The 21,716-nt window shown below is 41.2% G+C and overlaps 1 protein-coding gene and 1 long non-coding RNA gene across 15 annotated transcripts in view; one reads left to right on the top strand and one right to left on the bottom strand.

The window, feature by feature from the left end:
• The window catches only part of NPAS3 (neuronal PAS domain protein 3), an 856,499-nt gene that overhangs the window by 14,509 nt on the left and 820,274 nt on the right, over positions 1-21,716 (bottom strand). For all 14 annotated transcript variants that reach the window (XM_074393339.1, XM_074393341.1, XM_074393340.1 and 11 more), the window contains 2 exons: positions 15,293-15,486; positions 11,244-11,350 (listed from right to left, as the gene is read on the bottom strand). In XM_074393339.1, the coding sequence (XP_074249440.1) occupies positions 11,244-11,350; positions 15,293-15,486 (301 nt within the window). The remainder of the gene's footprint in view (positions 1-11,243; positions 11,351-15,292; positions 15,487-21,716) is intronic.
• LOC141583571 (uncharacterized) overlaps positions 1-21,716 on the top strand; it is a 180,540-nt gene that overhangs the window by 32,961 nt on the left and 125,863 nt on the right. The window lies entirely within an intron of this gene.

Here is a 21,716-nt window from a genome sequence, read left to right as displayed (position 1 = left end):
TTAAAAAGATAGTTAATTGTCCCTTGAAGAGAGATAGATGCTCATCACACCAATGAGCCTGGGAGTAAAGTCATAGCCATGTCTGCAAACTACAAAGGGATAGGAGCAGAAGGAGAGGAAGGAGAGAGAAGTTCTGTTTGGAATATCACATCTTTGTCATATGGTCTGGGTACTTCTGAGATATAACGTGGCGTCTTTTCTTTGGTTTATCCCAAAGTTTACTTTTTTTGTCTAAAATTTTGGGGCTGAGTAGCCTGCATGTCTCTCGTTGAATTCACTGATCACATCAAAGCATCTCTAGAATTACGTCTTTAAAGTTGTACTCTAGAAATTAATTTTAGTTTGAGGATCCCAAAACTTTTAAATGGTCTCTTAGATTTTACAAAGGAGACTTCAAGACGTAGAGAGGATAGAGACACTTGTATAGGTTCACTTAGAATCTCAAATGGTCCCAGACATACTGGGAACATCTGTGCTGGCACACAGGAACACATTCCTTGCTACTCTGAAGCCCAGGGTGTAACCAGCTGCTTTTGGCTGTTGTTGCTGTAAGGAAAACCAGGAGACTGCTGTCGGCACCACCCCACCCTCCAAGTTATAGGTGCCTTCGAGTTATAAGCTGCGCTCTTCAGAGGACACAGGTGACCTTCCACTTGTGAGAGGAATACTATAGAGATGAACTGGGAGAGATTTTAATCCTCCCAGTCGAACTTTTCCAGCCTTGCTTAGCTAACAATTAGAATATTCCATGAGTCAGTGTGTCTTTGGCTATTGAAGTCAAAATATTAATACCACACACCTTTAACTGTGAAGGAAGCTGCAGATACAGTTCAATCAAAAGAAAATTGTAGAGTGCTTACATTTCAGAACATGTGACCTTTTACATCAAACACACATTTCCCCTGCCCACCCCACCCCCCCGCCAAGACTGGATGCTAAATTTTATTGAATATCTTTTTAAAATGTCACCTGCTCTCTTGGTTTGAGCTTAGTGGTTGGCATATAAGAAACGTACTGCTCTGAAAGAATAATTCCTCTCCCTGCAAATCTGATGAACTTTTTGCTGAGGCACACATCCACGGCCCTGCACACAGTTACCAACAGAGGGATTTCAGTTTTCCTTGGGAAAACTTTGTCCGCAGACACAGACTGCTGACTGAAAGGACATAAAGGAAGCCAGTGTCTGTGGCAGGAACATAATTCTGGTAGTAAATCAAAACAAATCAGTACAAGTTTGCCTTCAGAAATATGGAGGAAAAAAGAGAATGTGGTCCCTTCCTGTTGGGCTGTTCTACAAAATCAAAGCCAAAGATTCTAAATAGTGAGTTAGTTGTGTCGTAAAAAGAAGGAAGCAGTCTAATTCAGTTTGAAGAGGAGATGAAGAACACATATCAAAAGCGGTCTTTTAGCAAACTGTCTCACAAAAGGACATTTTAGTGGTTTGCATATGCATTAAAAAGCTGCAAGACATGGTGCATTCAGGTAAGTATAGAATAAATAGGAAATGGTGAGATCATCGGAGATTCCACACTTCACATTCACACAGCCGAACAAAGAGCTTCATTATCGTCATGGCGATAGGAGGACGCATCTGTGGCGCCATTCACCCCCTCCTGGAGGTACCTTCGTCAGTGGCCGCCGAGAACGGAGAGCAAGTGCCTTCTGCTAGAAACTCAAAAATTATTTTTGAATTCACTAGAGTGTGTATCTGTGTGTGTAAGTGAGGGGGGTGTGCTAGAATCACACTTTCTACTTAATACCACAGTTGGGTGCTTAGCTGTAGCCACTGGTTCTCTTTCTACATTCACAAAACTGGCAGATGAAACATGAAAAAGAATACTGACTCTTTAATCTCTGCTTCTCCACCTAAGGCCCAAGGCAGGCTGACAGGGAACTTCATTCTGGAAACAGGACTTTTTTTCTTTCTTTCTCTTTTTCTTTCTTTCTTTTTTTTTTTTTTTTTAAATTCTGGATTACTTTTTCTTAGGCTTTTGAAAACTGTGGGCTATAGGGGAATGAACCTAACATAGACATAAAACAAGAACAAGTTTCCTTATCTAAAAAGTTACAGTCCTTGATGCTTACAAGAAGGTCATTTTCAAAACCCACAGGAGAAACACAATTATAGCCAGAAACTGCATTAAGTGCTTTATTTACTCGCGAAAGAGACAGTTTTTCATTTAGAACTGCTCATAGGATCAACTAAAGCTTTGATGCTATGCAGACTTTTCTATAGATTTTGCAATTAGTGAGCTAGATGTCTTAAATAGCAGGCATCCAGAAATTGGTTTTTAGTTTTTTTGTTTTTTTTTTTTTTTTGTAAATCTATATGCTGAACAATATTTGGTAAAATTGAAGGATATTTGATACTTAATGTGAGTTATGAGCTTAAGGACAGAAGACCTGTGGATGTTTTGTGAATGACGATGCATCATCTATGGATTTCTCCCCCAATACGCTAATGGCAGGCCCTGCTTGAATTGCCATCTGTGTGATTTACAACCTCAGGAGAGGTTTTTTTTTTTTTCCTATACCACTGCCAATGGATAGATTTTTATTAACTGTTAATATCGAATCATGCAGAAAACTTTTCATTGATTTAGAACACGTCAATTTAAGTTTAAAAAATAAATTCCCCTTTTCCTCATGATAATGTACTGAATTGGAGAACAAGGTTTTAAACACTGATACTGTTCTAGGACAAGAAGAATAAACATAGTTGTTGGCATGAGGGACATCTGAGATCACAGTATTTTACAAGCTGTTTTCAGACCAACCAGGGAGTTTCAGTCCCACTCATTCATTCCCTTCTCAACCTAAAATAGTTAAGGATACAGTATTTTTTTTTTTTAGGACCTATACCTTCTCTTTTTGGGGGCATTTGTTATAAAAATGAGAAGCAGTGAACTCTTCAACATGGGATTAAGAAAGATTTAAGGACGAGGAACTGAGGGAAATGGTGGATTTATTAAATCTTTTTTTTTTTTTTTTGAGTGACTCCTCTGTGCTAGTCACAAGGGGATATCAGAGTGTGCAAAATGTGTCCTGGGCCTGTCCTCCTATGTCAGTCTCCATGAGTCTTGATAATTGCATTTCCCTAGTCACTGATTGGTTTAGGTTTAGAATATGATGAAACACTGGGCAATGAAAGTCAAGTGGAAGTCTCTACCGTGAAAGGTTATTGAAAAAGTTTCATTCACTCTGGAAACAGGGATTTACCTCTACTTGCCTTTGAATGAGAAAGAGATGCTTATGAATCCTTCTGACTAGGAAGTTTGTAACAGGGACAACTGTATGGCCGGTGGAATTGTGGTGTGTAGGTCTATGGAAGCGCAAGGAGTTCTGACTTGGGCTGGGCGAGTTCTTTGCCTCCCTTTAACAAGTAAGCATTTGAAAGTACTGACGCAGTTAATCTGATTAGGGAGTAGGGAAAACCAAAAACAGACACAGGGATGATGTGGACCTTATACTCAGATTTATTTTGTCTCTGGTGGGCCTTGTGCTTCTGGAGGCAATCATTTTGTTAAATCCACTAAACATCTTTCTTTCTTTCTTTTTTGAGATGGGAGTCTCGCTGTGTTACCCAGGCTGGAGAGCAGTGGTGTGATCTCGGCTCACTGCAACCTCCACTTCCCAAGTTCAAGCGATTCTTCTGCCTCAGCCTCCTTAGTAGCTGGGACTGCAGGTGCATGCCACCATGCCCGGCTAATTATTGTATTTTTAGTAGAGACGGGGTTTCACCATGTTCGTCAGGCTGGTCTCAAACTCCTGACGCCATGATCCTCCCAAAGTGCTGGGATTACAGGTGTGAGCCACCACGCCCGGCCTAAACATCTTTAAAAAGAAATAATGTAAGTAGTGAGGCACAGCTATATAAAACCTAGTGTTTCAGAAAATCAGAAATATTTCCAGGAGCCCAGACAATTCCATTTGTTCATCCATTATGTAGATTTTTAGAAGTCCAAGTAGTTTGATGTGAAAGCATAGATTATTCCATGTAGCAGTTATAGTTGACTGTCGGCTCAACAGCTGTTCTGCTACTTCCTCCTGGACAACAGAAGTCTAATTTTGGATGGCCTCCTCCTAACTCCCCGGAGAATAAACCTTGATTGTTTAAGCCAGGTATGATGATTCTACCCCCTTGCCAGTGAGTGGCTTAGGCTTGGGCACTCCATGACACATGGGACTATGAGACACAAGGGGCTTTCCCTGTGGTGTGAGGGTGAAGCGCTTCTGGGAAGGTTTTCTGTGCACTGTCAAATGAACACAAAACATTGATGGACCCTTTCCTCATTTTGGACATTGCCCTATGAGGAATTGATGATGGGGATGTTATCTTGATCTTCTAAACAAGTCTTTGGATAATGAAGAGAAAGTTAAGTCATTTTTTCTGGGATTTTCTGTTACTTGTAACCAGATGCATTCTAGCTGATATGCCCCCACCAAAAGTTCTAGGAAGCCAGAAAAGATGGGGGAGTTCATAAAGAGGTTTGAGTAACCTGATCTTTAGTGAACTCTGCATGTATGGAAAAACCGTTGTATGCTAAACACATACAGAATTAAATCCTCTGTCACTTGGCCAGGCATGGTGTCTCATGCCTGTAATCCCAGCACTTTGGGAGGCCAAGGCAGGTGGATCATTTAAGGTCAGGAGTTCAAGACCATCCTGGGCAACATGGTGAAACCCCATCTTTATTAAAAATACAAAAATTAGCTGGGCATGGTAGCAAGCACCTGTAATGTCAGCTATTTGGGAGGCTGAGGCAGGAGAGTTGCTGGAACCCAGGAGCCAGAGGTTGCAGTGAGCTGGGATTATACCATTGCACTCCAGCCTGGGTGACAGAGTGAGGTTCCATCTCAAACAACAACGGCCCCCCAAATCCTCTGCTACTCATTTGTGTTAAGAAAAAAAAGTTTGAATGAGGTTTTTTGAGATATGTAGGGTATCATTAAATAAATGTTTTCAGGAAACAGTTCAAAAATAGTTGTATAAGATTGAGAACAAGATGCCATTATAAGAAATAATGGAATTGATTTTATTTAGGTTAATTGATTTAGGTTAAAATGGATGACTCCGAAGTATTGATTTTTTTTTTCCTTCTTCGGATCATGCCTTATAAGAGCAATGGGTTATTTTTTGTCGAATACAAAGCTTTTCAAAAACTATAATGAAAGCAGCTACTAATTGAAATAATAATAAGGAAAAACTCCCAAATCCATGTGAGAATTTTAGTAGAATGTGTCAGCCAAAGTTCTAGCTTGCTCTCTGGGGAGGCAGAAAAGATCACGGGTTTGGATTCTGTGTCTCTCCTACGCTCTTCTAAGGCTGCAGTGCCTGAGACCACTCCTCCATCTCCTGCCATCCTGTTTCAAAGTCCAGGGAAAATCTGCCTGTCCTGGGGCTTTTTCTCCATCCTCCTCTTGGTTGCTCTCACCTCTGGGGTTTCTGTGTTTTGTCCATTCATCTTAACAGACTTCATTTTATACCAGCTATTCAGAATTGGCTGTTTCATGCTGCCTTCTCTACCAGTATGTAAGCTCCTCGAAGGTGGAGACCACACCTTAGTTGTTTTTGAAATCTCACATCAATGACCTAGGCTTTGCATATAGTAATCACTCACAATGTTAAATGAACTTGAACAGTAACAAAAATGACTGCTCATATTCATTCACACAGTCAAGTACACAAAGGAAAATATTCACCTGAGGAAAAAACCAGTAAGATCTTTTGCTTACTAGGTTGGATATTACTACTATGTATACTCTGTTAAATTTTTCCTGTTGATATTTAAAACTTTACATCTTTGTAAAGGAGTCAGCTTCTTTATCAAGTAATCCTATTCTTGTTTCATTTGAATACTGATCAAGTACCCTCAGAGTTACTTCACTACTCACCTTTAGCTGCTAGTCTCAGAATTCATCCAATTTGAGAGGAAAAGAAAACTGAGATACTCAGTTTGTATTTACTGTTTACTTCACGTAAAATAATGCCTTCTAAATACTAGTCTGTACTTTTTCAAGCTTTCATATGAGTCAGCTGGGGATCTTGCTACCTGCAGATTCTGACTGGAAAAGCCTCTAATCTTGAGTCTCTGTGAGTTCCTAGAGGGTGCCAACGCCACTGCCCCGCTGATGCACAGTGCAGCAAGCCCAGCAGGGATGTGCACCTGGAGCTCAGCCCTCTCACTGGCTGCTAGTCTCTGTGCTTGCGTGCCTATGGACTTGAGCCAAAACTAGCACTGTCTCTCTGTCGGTACCTACCATCACCACCTCCCCAACCAAAAAAAGTAAGACAAAATAATACAGATTCACTCCTGCATAAAAACCTGCCTGTATCTTGTCTCCTTGTGACAGTTTTTTCCCATTAATGGCCAGGCACACGATGAAGGCTGACTTGGCTTCTGAAGAAAGTCAGACATGGTAGCTATTACGTGCATTTCCTTTCATGGGAATTTTCATATTCATATGGCGGAAGGGGAAAGTCCAGGTTATTTGCTTTGGGGAAATTCCAGCCAATGACCAGGTTGCAGCTAAATCCCTGAAGAAAGGCTGAGATCAGAAAACAGAAAAAGGTCCCCTGTGCTATCTGCATTTGGCCCACCCACCAAACTTGCCACCTTCTCTCCTTCCTTCACTTGCAGCTTCCGTTCCTGTGTGCAGTGGCTGCATACCCACACCAACAATTAAATTCCCCCTTTGTTTGTGTGGCAGATGACAAATGCATGGAGGACATCTTGTGTTGCCTAGGCAGGCAGGGCACTTACTTTGATTGATGCTCAGTTGTGGAAAAAAATGAGCTGGGAAGGAATTACAATGGAGGGCCTGCAGACTGGAAGGGGATATACTAATTAGTCCTGCATTAAGCAGTCTGCTTGCATTTGGCGATGAGACGCCTTCAGGAGGGAAGTGTAGGGGTTATTGATGCAAAACAGCATGGAATGCATTATATCAGGTAGCTGTCTATTAGTTTTGTTAGAAAGTACAGAAGTTTATAATTAAGAAATGAACACTTAAGCTACTAGTTGTTTTTTTTTTTTTTTTTTAATAAACAGCCCCCAAGTATATTAGATAGACCATGCTTTTTAACTACATATGATCTCAAAGACAATCTGAAGTCCTTCTGTCTTTCTGAAAACCTCTTCCAGAGTTTTCTCAGACTGGGTAAGGCGTTAGGAAGGAAAAAAAACTGCCACCACACCTACAGTCTCTGGCTCCTTTTCTCTGAAATCCCACAGCTCCAGAGGCTTGAGCCTCGCTGGTGGAGCAGACCCTCATAAAGAGAAAGGAAGTTTTCCCCTAGGCCACTCTTTAAGGTTTTAGAAAGTTGTTGCTGATTTGACCCACAAAGAACCCTAGGAATATCTCAAGACAGATTCAGCTCCTTCTCTAGACAAAGGGCTGAATTAAACTGGGAATAAAGAGCAGTGCAAAGCATGCATCTCTGTTTGGTTTAGCATTCTATTTTTGGGGGGCTACAGGCAGAAGTAGAGTGGTAGGTGGTTGTGCTGAAACCTCTCATAATTGAAGAGCCACACAGACACCATAGGTAACTGGAGTGTGTAACTGTGGGAAGGTGTTACTGATCACCTCCCAAGTCAGGACCTCCTGAGCAATGGAAAAACTGGAGGGAAGAAAAGGTGAAGATGCCCCCAAAATTGCTAATATAAATGGTTTAAAATTCTAACCTTTAAATGTTGATTTGACCTAAAGAATTGGTGAGATTGGTTTTAAACAAAAGAAATCACAGAGCTCTTTGGTCACAGTGTGAAAGAAGGGGCCCCTAAAACTCCCTTGGTTTTAGAGTGTGGTTCTACTAATCTACCATGTTGGTATCAATAATGTGATTCTTACTGATTCTTTGTGTTGAAATCCATGAACTATCAGTCATCTCATGTTAGCTTAGTGGAAGAGTAGATGGTCTAAGTTCTTGGTTCAATTTATCAGAGTTGTAATCCTGGTCCAACTGAGATTCCTCTTTACTTTTCTTATTTTAGAGACAAGTTCATTTATGGATTTATAGATGCCTAGGCAAGGAAAAAAGATATAAGTGATAAAGATAGTATTTTTAGTTATCAAAGACTAGTAAGTCTTTTTAAAAAAAGTTTTATTGATAAACTGGAGCATAAGACAGATAGTTAAAAATCAGAAATATTATCAGATGACTATAACCTATCTTTCAGGACAGAACCAGGAATTGTGCCAATAGCTCTAGGAAGAAAAACTAAATAGTTAATGTGGTTTATTTTTTAACCATCCCTTTGTTTTAGAATTCTATCTTATTCTTGACCTGATTCTATGTCGCCATGACCTTCTCCTGCCAAGAAGGCACACTTGAGGCCTCCTTCGGTAATAGCCTAGGGCTTTGGACAAGCAAGATGCTGTGCTGGCTTTTTGCCTTTTCTTCCAGTGTTTACACAACCAGGACTTATTACATGCTCTGTCATTTTGTTACTGGGCTGGCTTTGGTTTGAGAATTAGGTAAACATCAGACATTCCATCACACAATTTTAGACTCAATCTTACTTTATAATGATGTTAATGTTCATTGTACAAAGCGAGATGCATTTGTATATTTTAGCATTTTATTTCAGTCACAGAATGCAAAACCTGACATTGGAATCAGTTTGATTTTGTGTGTGTGTGATTGAAGATATTAAGCACTACAAGAACGCTGAAATTTCAATCTGATTAGGATCAAACTTCTTCAGGATCAAAACGCTCTTTTTCCTCCCCCTACGGTTTTACTAATTGTGTGCTACTTGACATTGTGGAGTTATTCCACAGCATGATAGCTAAATATGTGAAGTGTATTTTACTATGCAGAATTATCAGCTCATTCTATTTGTTTTCCATGTGTTTAAGGTTATTAAAAGAACTCAAAATTAGAAGTCATCTATATGAGTTAAAAGAATGAACCCAATCATTGTTAGTAGGCTGAATCATCAAGCAATAGCCAGTATGTCAATATCAAGTAATGAAAAAAATCACAGAATTTGAAAGCATACCTTTCCTGTTTATTAGTTGGCAAGATACCAGAAAAATTAGGAGAATAGCACAATAGTGAATGGTGGAGCGGTTTATTTTCAGGACTCTCAAATTATTCTGGCTACGGAAAATGAGATAAAAGTAAATCGGAAAGAAAGGCATCAAACATATTTGTTGGAGACCTTTGCTTAATGGGGAGAAATGAACTGCCCTCACTCACTGTTCCTGAGGAATTGTGTTTCTTCAAGCTGTAAATCAAATCCCAGAGAGACAGCATGATGTTTTCCAAATAATAACAGAGGAAGACAAAGTTCTTTTTTTTTGGACAGCATCAGCCTTCTGAATTTAGACCTTAATTAAGATTCCAAAATGAGAAGGCATTGCCCTCTCCACACACATGGTCTATGACAGTGTCCTAAAAACAATACATTCATTTGTGAAGTCTGGATCTCTAGCCTATATTATTCCAAAAATATATCCATGGCTTCTTCCAAAGATCCTGATTTTTCTCCCTTTTCTCTAAACTCTGAGCAATGAAGAACCTGATGTTTCTTTTCAGGAAACCGCGTCATTTTTCCCCCAATTAATTGAAGAGCCATCTGCTTCTATGATACACGACACCCATTCATGCTCAGCAACAAGTGTATTCCCTAAATCCCTGGTGTGCAATATCAAGACACACGTTCTGTGTTGGGAATAGAATCTGCTGTGTTGGAGGCAGGCTCTTTCCAGATACGTGGTATATACAGATTCTGACTCTCAACTTGGTTCCATGTCAGTGTTGCTGACACAGGGTTAAAAACACAGTACAGGACATTCATACTGTGAGACTCTGGCTAGCTCGACAGCTCCATGTTTTTGAGTATGCAATGAAGAAATAATTGCAACGGGCAGGAAATATATGAAATAACTCTCTTTGACCATGATAAGAAAGGGGAGAGAAGGCAAATATTTTTCTGCATAAACACTTCAACTTTAGGCTGTGCCATCTCATTTGTGGTACCTTGCATATACACCAATGTGTTGTTTAATGATGGGGATCTGTTGTAATAAATGCGTCGCTAGGCAGCATTGTGCATCGTTGTGTGGATATCACAGAGGGCACACTGACACAAACCTAGATGGCGTAGTGTACTGCACACTTGGGCTGTAAGGTATAGGCTCTTGCTCCTAGACCAAAACCTGTACAGCATGTTACTATGCTGAATACTGTAGGCAGCTGTAACACAGTGGTAAGTATCTGTGTATCTAAACCTAGAAAAGGTACAGTAAAAACACAGTATCGTAATCTCATGGGACCACCATCATATATATGGGAGGTAGTTGACCAAAATATGGCTAAGTGGCATGTGACAGTATTGTAACTCAGAGGTCCAAACTGGGGTTAGAACCTTCTAGGGACATAGCTGGGGGCAGGGGGAGGAACTCATCTTTCAGGAAGAGTCTACTGAATGCTCATAAAAAGAACCTCTGGTCAGAAGAGGGTCACCAGATCAGTGCTGTAGTCAGACCCCTTCCATGGACAGCGTGAACAGCCATGGCGGTGGAAAGTGGGCTCCACACGATGCTGCTGGTGTGTTGCTGGCCCAGTCACAACACCGATGCTCCCACTTTGCTCACATGCACAGAGGGTCTTTTGGAGCCTGTGGCTTGGGGACTGAGAGCCATATTCAAAGAGCTGAGATTAGTTACCATCTCCCAGGAGTTCAGGGATGGAGATACCTACTCCTCTGAATAACTCTTTTTCCAGAAACAGTGAAAACACTGATTTCGAAGGCTGCTGTCTCCACACAACGTGCTCTGCCCCATCTCTCTGGCTTGCCCCTAAGTTTTGTGGCTGGGCAAGTAGGCATTTTTATAAGGCTCTGGCTTATCTGAACTTGCCTTCTCCTATGTGTATTTTGAAACTGAGACCACAAATTTCAGAGTGGAAGTTGCTCTCCAGAAAATGAAAGGGTCAAGGAAGCACTTAAGATGGAAGTTCCCCCACCACTTCATAGGAGAGACAGCACAAGACACCACAGAATTCTGGGTGAGTGCCTAAAGATCCAGCAATTTCTCTGGGCCTGAGGTCCAACTTTCAATCTAATTCTAACACAAGTTGAAATGATTTATGTCTCACTTTTTCTCACTGCACACTGACAGTCATCTGAAATGTACACAGGAAAGATGAAGGGAAAAGTCAGCACTGACACCAAACGAGCCTCAGAGAGAGCTGACATCAGCCCGGGTTATTCCCACACACAGGAGGTACTTACAGTCCAAATGACTGTGCCTGATGCCCTCCACGTCTTCAGCATGGATGAAGTGGTAGCATCTCTTCCCTACGATATCTACAGGGGTCAGATCCATATAATCACTAATCCTACAAAAAGAAGAACACAGGCTGGAATTCAGAAGGGAGGAAATATAAAGCAACTGTCAACTTAGAAACAGATCTACTGACACATTTCATTATACTACTGTACCCGTGAGGAGGTGGCACTGTGAAGGAAAACCCTTTATAGATAAGATTATTTCTTTAACACATAACAGTCTTTTTCAAAAGTAGGAAATGTGTTAGATCAAGCAATTGTGTTTAAATAATTAGATAGGTTTTTCTCTTTCTTTGGCATTAAAAATGCACATTTAGACAACATAATTCCATGAAATTATTGAGAATCAGTAACAATGCAATATCCTTATTACAGGCCAAGATAATTCAAGGTTACATAATAAAATAAAAACATGTTATGTTTATACCAAATGATTAGAGACACCTTTCATTTAAACAGATTGGTCTTCTATTGGGTATTTCCATGAAAAAGGGCTTCAGCAGCTTCTTGGCACAAAGTCCAAATTGGCATTTCAAGGGATATAATTTAAATGCGGAGACACACAGATGCCTGGGGGTATTATCTTTTTTAGTCTTAGTCATTTGGGAGCTCAGCTTTCACTCCTGGCCCTTTTAACTGGTACTTTGTGGTGGATTCCACACAAAAACTTTTAAACCATTTCAGCAGCTCTTCCAGGCTTATGCTCGACAGTACGTGTGTGTAAGCCTCTGTCACTGATTGTCCAGACGTCGATGTCCTCAGGCAGAGCACGGAAAAATAGAACCCAAATTGGAAAACATGTTGGGGGAATCTTCCTGGTTTATGCAAACATGTCAAAATGCATGTTACCCTCTGTATTACCAAATGCAGATTCCTTTTGGTCAGTCCAAAGTGGAATATATTTTTTGTTTAATTTATTCTCTTTACTCTTCATGTGTTTTTTTTTATGACTTACGGCATATGGTCTATTCAAATATGAAGTAAATCTTTAGAAATGACACATTTAAGAAACGCATGTGATCATTGTTGGAGAGTTTTCTGGCCCCGAAGGCAGGGAAATAAGAAAGAAAAACAAACAAAAAAAGAAATATAATTAAAATATATTACCCAGCAAGTGAATCTCTCAGTGTCTAGCAATTTAAATAATATTTTTGGCCAAACTAGGGTTTTTGGTAAGATAAGATTGATTGGGGAAATAAAAAGTAGGGTTTCCTAAGTATTTCATGGGTTTCTGGTATGAAACAGATTATTAGTTGGTGTTTTCCTAAAACTATTAGCTATTTTCCAAGCACAGTTGACACCCCATTTCTGCAAATGAAGGAACAAGGATGTCATTAAAAGACCCTCCCTCACTGGTGTTTCTGAAATTTGCCAGCTCCTCTGAAAGCTGATGTCGGCTTTGCCCGAGGCTGTCCTTGGGAATGCGGAGAAGAACGGTCTGTGGAGTCAAGGAGCAAGGCTTAGTTTCTAGTTAACAATTCCCTAATTAAATAATAAATCCCAGGAAAAAGGCACTCCATTCTTTAGGGAAGGCATTTCTTTAGTTTATTCTTTTCTTGAATTAAATCCTTCAAACTGATCCAAGCCCTTCTCTGTACCAGAGCCTGTTACTGTGGTGAATGTGACTAGCCTGGTGTTTGAGGGTCTCTTCACATATATCTCAAAGGCACCAGACCAGTTGGATGACCTGTATCACAATCAGAATCCTGATGGCAACTTTTACTCTGAGCCTCAGTTTCTTCATCTGTATGACAATCCAAGAGGTTGGTGAGGGGATGAATGAATGGAATGACATTAACATAGCATAGTGCCTGGCACACAATATGCTTTTTCCTCACATCAAATATTCAATTACCTTTCATACAGGTATTTTTCATAATTACTATCATCTGCAGATGGAAAAAATGCTGTATTGTATTGGCTAATAGGGGACTGTGAAAAGCTTTTTTCTTTCTTTCTTTCGTTCTTTTTTTTTTTTTTTTTTTTTTTTTTTTTTTTTTTTTTTTTTGAGGAAGAAAAACGCCAAAAGCAGGTCACAGAAAATGATCTCAATTACTAGAGTAGCACCATGAGGCATTCGGGTACATAGAGCTTGTCAAAAGAATTAATGAGTTGATCACAGGAATGAAAATTAAGTGATGTTTTGGGATAGGACAATCATTGGAAGTTTGGTAAATAAGATGAGGCCATGTTCTTTGGAGGGAGAGGTGGCTGGTAGTCTGAATCAAGGGAGCTGACGTGTGTTTTCAGAGGCAAAGCCATAGTCCATGCTCGGACTTGACATCTGTCTTCCCTTCTTCCCTGGGTGGATCTCCCTCTCCAGCATTCTTCATTTTTAATCAGAGGAGAAATAGCTTTGTGGGCTGGGCTGTAACCGGGTTCTTTCATGGGCACAGATATATGAAAAATCCCCCTCAGAGGTTTTTTGTCCAGTCATCTGCCATTTAGTCTGATTTCTGAAGAAAAGGAAAAGAGACTCCAGGGAGACTCCACAGGAGGCAGCAAGTACATGGGCTTTTGAATCTCTGGGCCGAGGACAAGTCAGTCAGTGTTTCTCTCTTAGCTGAAATTGCCCAAAGGTCATGGAGATGGCAGCAGCAACTGCCTCACAGAACTGCCCTAAAGCTTAAGTGAAATTGTGCAGGTGACGAGCTTTGCCCATGCCCCGTGTGTAGTAAGTGATCAGTAAACGCCAGCCATCTTCATTAAGACCTGCCAACTCCAGCGAGTCATTCTGGCTAAAGTGTCTTTCCCGATGTTTTGTGGACCTTCCAGAATACCTTAGACATACCCACGATGTCACGATGATAAACTGTTTAATAAATGCCAACAAAACTTGAAATGCAGATTCAGAGTTTCTTATCAAATAACAGCAACGGGTTCATGAGATCTACCCTATTGAACACTCATAGCTCAGGTGGGTATCTTTTCCCAGGGTGAATTCTTTCCTTTGAATCGGATCCTGGTCAGAAATAATAGGCAGTTTCCAATTTGATCTCAACATCTTCAGAGCTCCCCAGTGGACTAAATGCAGGGGCTATCTTCTTCTTGGCTAGTCTCTGGCGAGGTCAGTTCCCCAAGTCACTTGACCATTCTGCTCTTAAGTTTCTCCTTTGAGGGCACTCATAGGGCTCAGTGAACAAGCCTGACAACAGTGCTGCAAAAGCATCCTCCCCAAATTGACTCAGTAATTCTCCCTGTGGCACCCGGGGATGGATAGTATTGCCAAAGCTTCCTTCCCACGCTTGGTACGTGGGTGGTTCCTCTCCACTGCCCTCCCTGGACTCCGTGGCTTCCTGTTCAAATCAGTCTGCTGATGGGCTGCTAGCTTCTAGGTGAAAGGTCTGAAGAGGCACTGTCCCATTTCCTTATCCCTTGCTTTGTGCTTAATGGAAAAAGCGAACTTTTAAACCAGAGGTTAAGAAGTCCTTTTATAAAAGCTTAGTCTTGAGGAAGAACTGCCAACTCATTTATATGATGAGTCATCTTTTTCTTAATTTATAAAAGTGAAATCCTCAGGATGACAAAGTTTTATTTAATAGCTTTGCAAATTTCTTTTTTCATCCTTTTTCCTCTGGAGGCCTCAGAGTCTCATTTGTTCTTTCCATGCTTAGCGTCTATGTGAACCCGGACCACCATGAGGCTGGGCCCTCGAGTTACTCAGAAGGGGTCCTGCGGAGGCATCAGGCAGAACATTTTCCTGCATCATTTTGCCAATGGCATCTAAGCCCTGCTCTTTCCTTGGGTTCTCAGCCAAAATAGGATGCCTGGGTATCCCGATTCATTTCATTGTTGTCCCTAACGTAAATCAGGGCAGCAATGCAAATTTTAGATAAAAAACATGTTTGGTGTCAGTCCAAGTGGCCATTACAAAACAAGGTCAGGATTTAGAATGAGTCTCACTGGGACAGTACCATCCTTCAGACAGCCGAAACGCAACCCTCACCAATGTGCAACGTGCAACAGGGCAAACGAAAACAAAAACGAAGTACCTATTTTCACAGTAAATGATATTGAGGTCCATATTTACTCGAGTGACGAACATATGGCAATCAATTCTGACTTCATTGATCGTCGGGGGAGGCAAGGCGTGTGCAACCACCACGAGCCCCATGATTTGGCTGGGGACGGTCCTCCCGTGGGACAGCGACACTCTCAGGCGTAGCCGGCCTGTTATGTGAATCACCTGTAAAAGAGCATTAAGTACAGGACACCAGTCAAATTTACATCCCAGATATAACAGCATTTCTTTTGAGAAATGCAAAATTACATCTGGAACAACCAACATTAGCTTGTATCTTCTCTAGTCATAATGGCCGTCGGCACGCCCTCAGTGTCCTTGTGGCAAGAGGCAGAAAAGCAGCAGTATTACGCTCCAAGCCTTCCTCAAGGCAGCATTCTTATGGTGCTTTTGCTATTTTTAAAGGACTTTTTTTCACATTGAGGGAAAATTCATAACCAAATAAAATGACCAAAAAGTTGAGCACTGAGCTGCAAAAGGAAATGTCTGCATTATTAGCCCTTATTAATGGGCGACGTCTGTCTCTCTCCAAGCCTATACTTGAGTGGGATTACTTGGCCGTCTCCTTTCAGATGTGTGGCTCTGAGCCTTCCTTCATTCAGGGGTTGATATTGCAAACGGCCAAAGACTCCGATGAATAAAGCACTCGGTGGCAATGACATGAATGGGTTCTTTCGAGGATAGATATTTCCCGCTAGGCAGCACTGCGTTCCCAGGGGCACAGTGATTTATTGCAGTGCCCTATGGGGTTGACGGTCAGAGGACTTTGGCCCATGATTTGTCCCTGGAGCTTATACTAAAGTAGGGTCAGGAAGACTTGAACCATCTTAGCGGCAGCTCAGAGGTATTTGCCCAGAAATAGGAAGGGAAATATTGGGCTGTAATTTTCAGTTTCTTGCCCAAAATAGTCCAGGCCACCTGGAACCAAGCAGACCTTCGTGTATAAACTGCACATGGAAGAGCCATAGTGAGAACTTACTCAAATGAGGCTCTGGGGAAACAAAATCATAAAAGGGTAAAAAATAGGAAGGATGTGTGCTGCTATGCCCTCAGGACGCAGAAGGAAGGGCTGGGTGTGTGTGTGGGTGCACACACATGCGTGTGAACTCTAGCTGTGTCCCCAGGACCCTGCTACAGAGTGGGGAATCCTCCAAAGCCAGGCAATAGAGGTGACTGCCATGATTCACAGTACCATGGAGTCTGGTTTAGTGGCCGTTTCCATATTTGCTTTGCAGCTGCAAATCTATCACTGAGTGCCAAACTATCTTTTGAGATTCTACTTTCCCTCCTTTGCTCTAAGGAACTGGAGTGGGAAGTAGGTCTCTTGCCTCCCAGGAACAATATGATCTAGCGTCTGCTCTCCTTCCTAGGGGCTCGACTAGCAATTCCTTTTCCATTTTATTTCTGTTTCTCTTAAGTTACTCAGTTTTTCAATAGCGAGCCCACACTACTGTCAGTCAGGAAGCAGGACCAAAGCTTACAGGGCTGCCCCTCAGAGCCCTAGCTGTTCTAAATAATACCTCTTCCCTGTCACCCTTCATATTTGCGCCCACAGCTGCGGATCTGGAAACACCAATAAGGAGGATTATTTAGGTTATTTCAGCAGCAGCTTTTCGACCACCCACATTTGAAGTTGACTAAATTCATACTTAATGCACCTTTGCTTTAAGCTTTGGTCAGATGAGCTACTTTATGAATATTTGAAAATGTTCCTAGAGGCAAGGATGCTAAAACACCATCACAGACACACATTTTTGCAAGACCTCATTAACTAATAAAGAAATAGCTAAAAGAAATAGGATTAACTTCACAGGAGGGGTGTTAACAGTCCCTGGTCCTCCTCCCAGCTAGGCTTACATAGATGCTCATTTATCATTATCTGTCTTGTTTTATCAGGAACACTCAGCTTCTTGGAAAAACACAGATCTATAAATGCTCAGGAAAACACACATCCAGAAATGATATGCTAAATAAATCCCCACTTGGTATTCCATTCCAAAACAATTTAAAGGCATCTGGGTTAAAAAACATTTTGGGAAGGCAGACAGGCTACCAGGCAGGAGCTGTTGGTGGATCAGATTGACCTGGCCTCTGATCTCCAGCTTTGCCTGTGGCCATCATGGTATTGACGGGGGTCAAAGTTGGGTCCAGTAGGAATCTAGGCTTGCAATTTTCTGATTCTGTCACCATGGGCAAGTCATGTAGCCTCTCTGTGTCTCAATTTCCTTTTCTGTAAAATGGAGATAACAGTGACTATAAACTGTAAAGACTTCTACACATTTTATTATAATGTCTCTGTTTGCCTTTAAAAATATCGACCAGTAAGGACAAGGACAAAGTGTTAATTTGGTGTTGATCAAAAGCCTGATAAATGACTATTGTAAAGGATCATAACATTTCATATTCAGAAGAAAACTTGGGAGGGTCTATCTTCATTCCTTTCCCTTTTAAATTTTAGGTGAAGAAGGAGGCTCCAGAAAGCTCATCTCTGTCCAAGGTCACATAGCTTGAAAATGGCAAATAGTGCCTGGAACCCAGGTTTCCATGTCTTGCTGAAGTGTCACTTCAACTTAGTTATGCCTGTGTGCACATTCACATTGAATGAAACTTTAGAAGCATATGCCACATGCCAATTGATTATCTTAAGTAAACTATATATGAACTTTTGAAAAGATTTTATTTATTTTATTTTGAGATGGAGACTTATTCTGTCACCAGGCTGGCTGGAGTGGAGTGGCACTATCTCGGCTCACTGCAACCTCCAGCTCCCTGGTTCAAGTGATTCTCCTGCTTCAGCCTCCCAAGTAGGTGGGATAGCAGCCATGTGTCACCACGCCCCACTAATTTTTGTATTTTTGGTAGAAACAGGGTTTCACCATGTTGGCCAGTATGGTCTCGATCTCCTGACCTTGTGATCCACCCACCTTGGCCTCCCAAAGTGCTGGGATTACAGGCGTGAGCCACCGCACCTGGTGAAAGATTTCATTTATAACCAGAAGCTCAAGTTATTTGAAAAATCTTTGAGAAGTAGCACAAACTAAAAAGAAAGACAAACAAAAATGTCTAAGAAGATTACCAGAGCAGTAACTAAATAGTTGTCAAGAAATGTCAAAGAACAATCAGAGGGTGTGTTTGTTTGTATGTATGTGTGTGGGTTTGAGGGAGGGTAGAATTGAAGAGAAGAAAGAGATACCTGTTAGATCCCAAAATTTTAAGTTTAAATTAACATATTTTTTTCCAAATTCATTTCATGATGCCAACAGAGCTTTTTCTCCCCCAGGTGACAGGTTATGTTCAAATTTTAGAAACACATCTGACAGCATGTATCCAAACATGTAGATAGCTGAATTTTTCATTTTATAGTTGCTTTTAAGGCCTGAGATGTACAGAAAAGAATTTGATTTTTTCAAATTCTTTCATGGGTTCAAATCCTAGCTCTGGCACTATTAAGTGTACATAGCTGTACAACTATGATACTAAGATAAATGAAATGACTTGCTTTTCTTCCAGGTTAGTATATCAAAGATTTAAAACCTTGTACAAAGAGAAAAGTACTCTGCAAAGATTTCTTTTTTCTTGAGATGGAGTGTTACTCACCCTGCAGTCCAGGCTGGAGTGCAGTGGCGCGATCTCGGCTCACTGCAACCTCCGTCTCCCAGGTTCAAGCAATTTTCCTGCCTCAGCCTCCTGAGTTGCTGGGATCACAGTCATGTGCCACCAGGCACTGCTAATTTTTGATTTTTAGTAGAGATGGTGTTTTAGTAGAGTCTCCCTATGTTGCCCAAGCTGGTCCTGAACTCCTGACCTCAACTGATCTACCCACCTTGGCCTCTCAAAGTACTGGGATTACAGGCTTGAGCCACTGTGCTTGGCCGTTCTTTGTTTTCTTAATAAAGTTAGGGAAAGGTATTTTCTTGGTTCTTTAGTTTCTAAAATGCATAATGTATGAGGGACCTTGCTAGGTATCAGGAAGCTGATCGAGGCGAATCAAATGTAAACCTGTCCTCAAAGAGTTTACAGCCCCTGAGGTGGGGAAAGACATCTATAATTATTTCTAATATGACCATAAGAGGGAGATGATTCAGTATCTGATCAAGAAAGTGGTTTTTCATCCTGATAATACAGAGTCACTTGTGAAGCTTTGTTAATATGTGAATTCCCAGACTCAGTCCCCCAGAGATTCTAATTTGATGGGACTGGGCTAGGGTCCAGCATTTGTTTGTGTTTTAAAGCTTCAGAGGTAATACTAACTATCCGAGAATATCTGGCAAATGGGATTGGAGTTACACCAGTGGTTCTCAACCATGGCTACACATTGGAATCACCCAGGGAGTCTTGAAAAGTCCCCACGTCCAGTCTGTAGCCGAGAGCTGTTAAATCTGGATCTCGGGTGGTAGGGCCCTGGCATCAATATTCAGTGACATTTTAAAAGTTTTCCAGGCTGGGCATTGTGGCTCATACCTGTAATCCCAGTACTTTGGGAGTCTCAGGGAGGAGGATTGCTTGAGCCCAGGAGTTCAAGACTATCTCTACAAAAAATGAAAAAATTAGCTGGGCCTATTGGTTTATGTCTTTGGTCTCAGCTACTTGGAGGCTGAGGTGGGAGGATTGCTTGAACCTAGGAGATCGAGGCTGCAGTGATTCGTGATTCTTCACTGCATGCCAGCCTGGATGACACAGCAAGATCTTATCTCAAACAAACAAACGAACAAACAAAAACAAAACCCAAGTCTTATAGGGCTACTTGGAGGGGGTGAAAATGTGTGCAAAGTGCCTAGGTATATGCCTGATGTGTGGTATATGCTCAACAAATACTGTTTGATTAATTAATCAACATGTTCCATAAGAAAGGTTTGGAATAAGATCTTCAGGAGTTCAGGGTAGGAAGAAAATACTTTTGGCTGAATGGATCCAGGAGCATTTCACTTGGTGTCAGCAGGAGAAAAGACAGAGATGGGGCCAAGATGGCCGGTGCAGTCAATGGAAATTGGCAGTGGGACCTGAGAAGAGCTGTCATAATTTTGTGCCTGTCCCATAGGATGATAAAGACAACAGGCTAAATGGTAACTAAAAGGTAACCGGTGAAGATAAAGATGATTTCCCTGTGAACAGTTTGTACTTTAGCAGCCTGGGAAGATCCTGGAGAAGGCGTCTAGGGGATAGATGAAAGTAAGAATTAGGCACTTAAGTGATGATAGTTGAAGGTATAGTTATGGAAGGTTATTTTTGTTCTTCCTGGAGGTGATCGTTAAGACCAAGAAATTCAATAGAATTTCCAACGGAGAAAACACAGATAAGAGTGCCAAAGGCATTTTCCCCCTTTGAGTAGCTGAAGCCTCAGGCAACTTATGTTTTTGCCTTTCTTATTCACTAAATTGAGGTCCTCTTGCACCATAATAATTTTATTTAAAAAATACAACATTTCTGAAAGCTCTTAAGCACCGTTTTTCTCCATCCACAATTCCATTCTAACATAAATGCCAAGCTTGCCATACCACCACCAATCCCACTGCTAACATATCAAAGAATGGGTAAGGCTTCCTTGTAAAGTTAAACAGGTGAATGGAAAATGATAGTGTGTACAGATATATAAGCCTAGATTCTAATATGTCAAGAGCCACGAAACTATAAAAAAAATCTACTTGCTTTAAAATGAAAGGAATATCGTGGTGGTAAAAATAACATTGTATTGGGAAAGAGAACATCTGCTTTCAGTCCTGGTTCTGGTAACTTTGGCAAGTCTTCTAGCTTGGCAGGGTAGGATTTCCTCAAGTATAAAATGGTGTCAAAGAATCAGGCAATGATGCCTACGATTCTCACTCATCCCTGGAGAGTTCTATATCCAAATGCCTAATGGAGGGGCCTCTCCTGTGCCATAGCATTACCCCACCTCCTCCTTTACAACCCTACAGTGGGGGCAGGTGTTTCAGAATACAGCTGCAAATTGACAAATGCAGTTGACTTTAAGACTGAATTAATGGGGATGTTATGGATCATATCTGAATTGAAATAAGCTTTGTTTTGGCCTATGCCAGGTAGAAGCTGCCTCAGTGGTCTAAAGGTTCATCTTAGTCTGGTCTTAAGTCTCATCTACATCCATTCTTCAAAAGTGCTTTCTGAACGAAAAGATTCTGCGCCCCTGAGCTCGGTCTTATATAAGAGCTCAAACCTCGTGTTTCCTTTCATTGTTCCTGTTTCATCATAAAAAGCTGTACAAAAATGCTAAAACTCATTTTTCTAAACTCCTTACACAGCACTGCCCAGATGCCAGCAAGAGTGAAGCAGAATGCACAAGATAGTTCTGAGTTGAAATCCCATCATCTTTGATAAAAATGCCCACATTAGCATTATTTGATCATCCCCTAGTGAGGAAATCATTGTTTGACTTTTTATTT

The sequence above is a fragment of the Saimiri boliviensis genome, chromosome 2 (assembly GCF_048565385.1).
Source record: "Saimiri boliviensis isolate mSaiBol1 chromosome 2, mSaiBol1.pri, whole genome shotgun sequence".
NCBI lineage: Eukaryota > Metazoa > Chordata > Mammalia > Primates > Cebidae > Saimiri > Saimiri boliviensis.
Note: the sequence above shows the minus strand (reverse complement) of the source record. Positions and strands in the feature narration are given on the sequence as shown.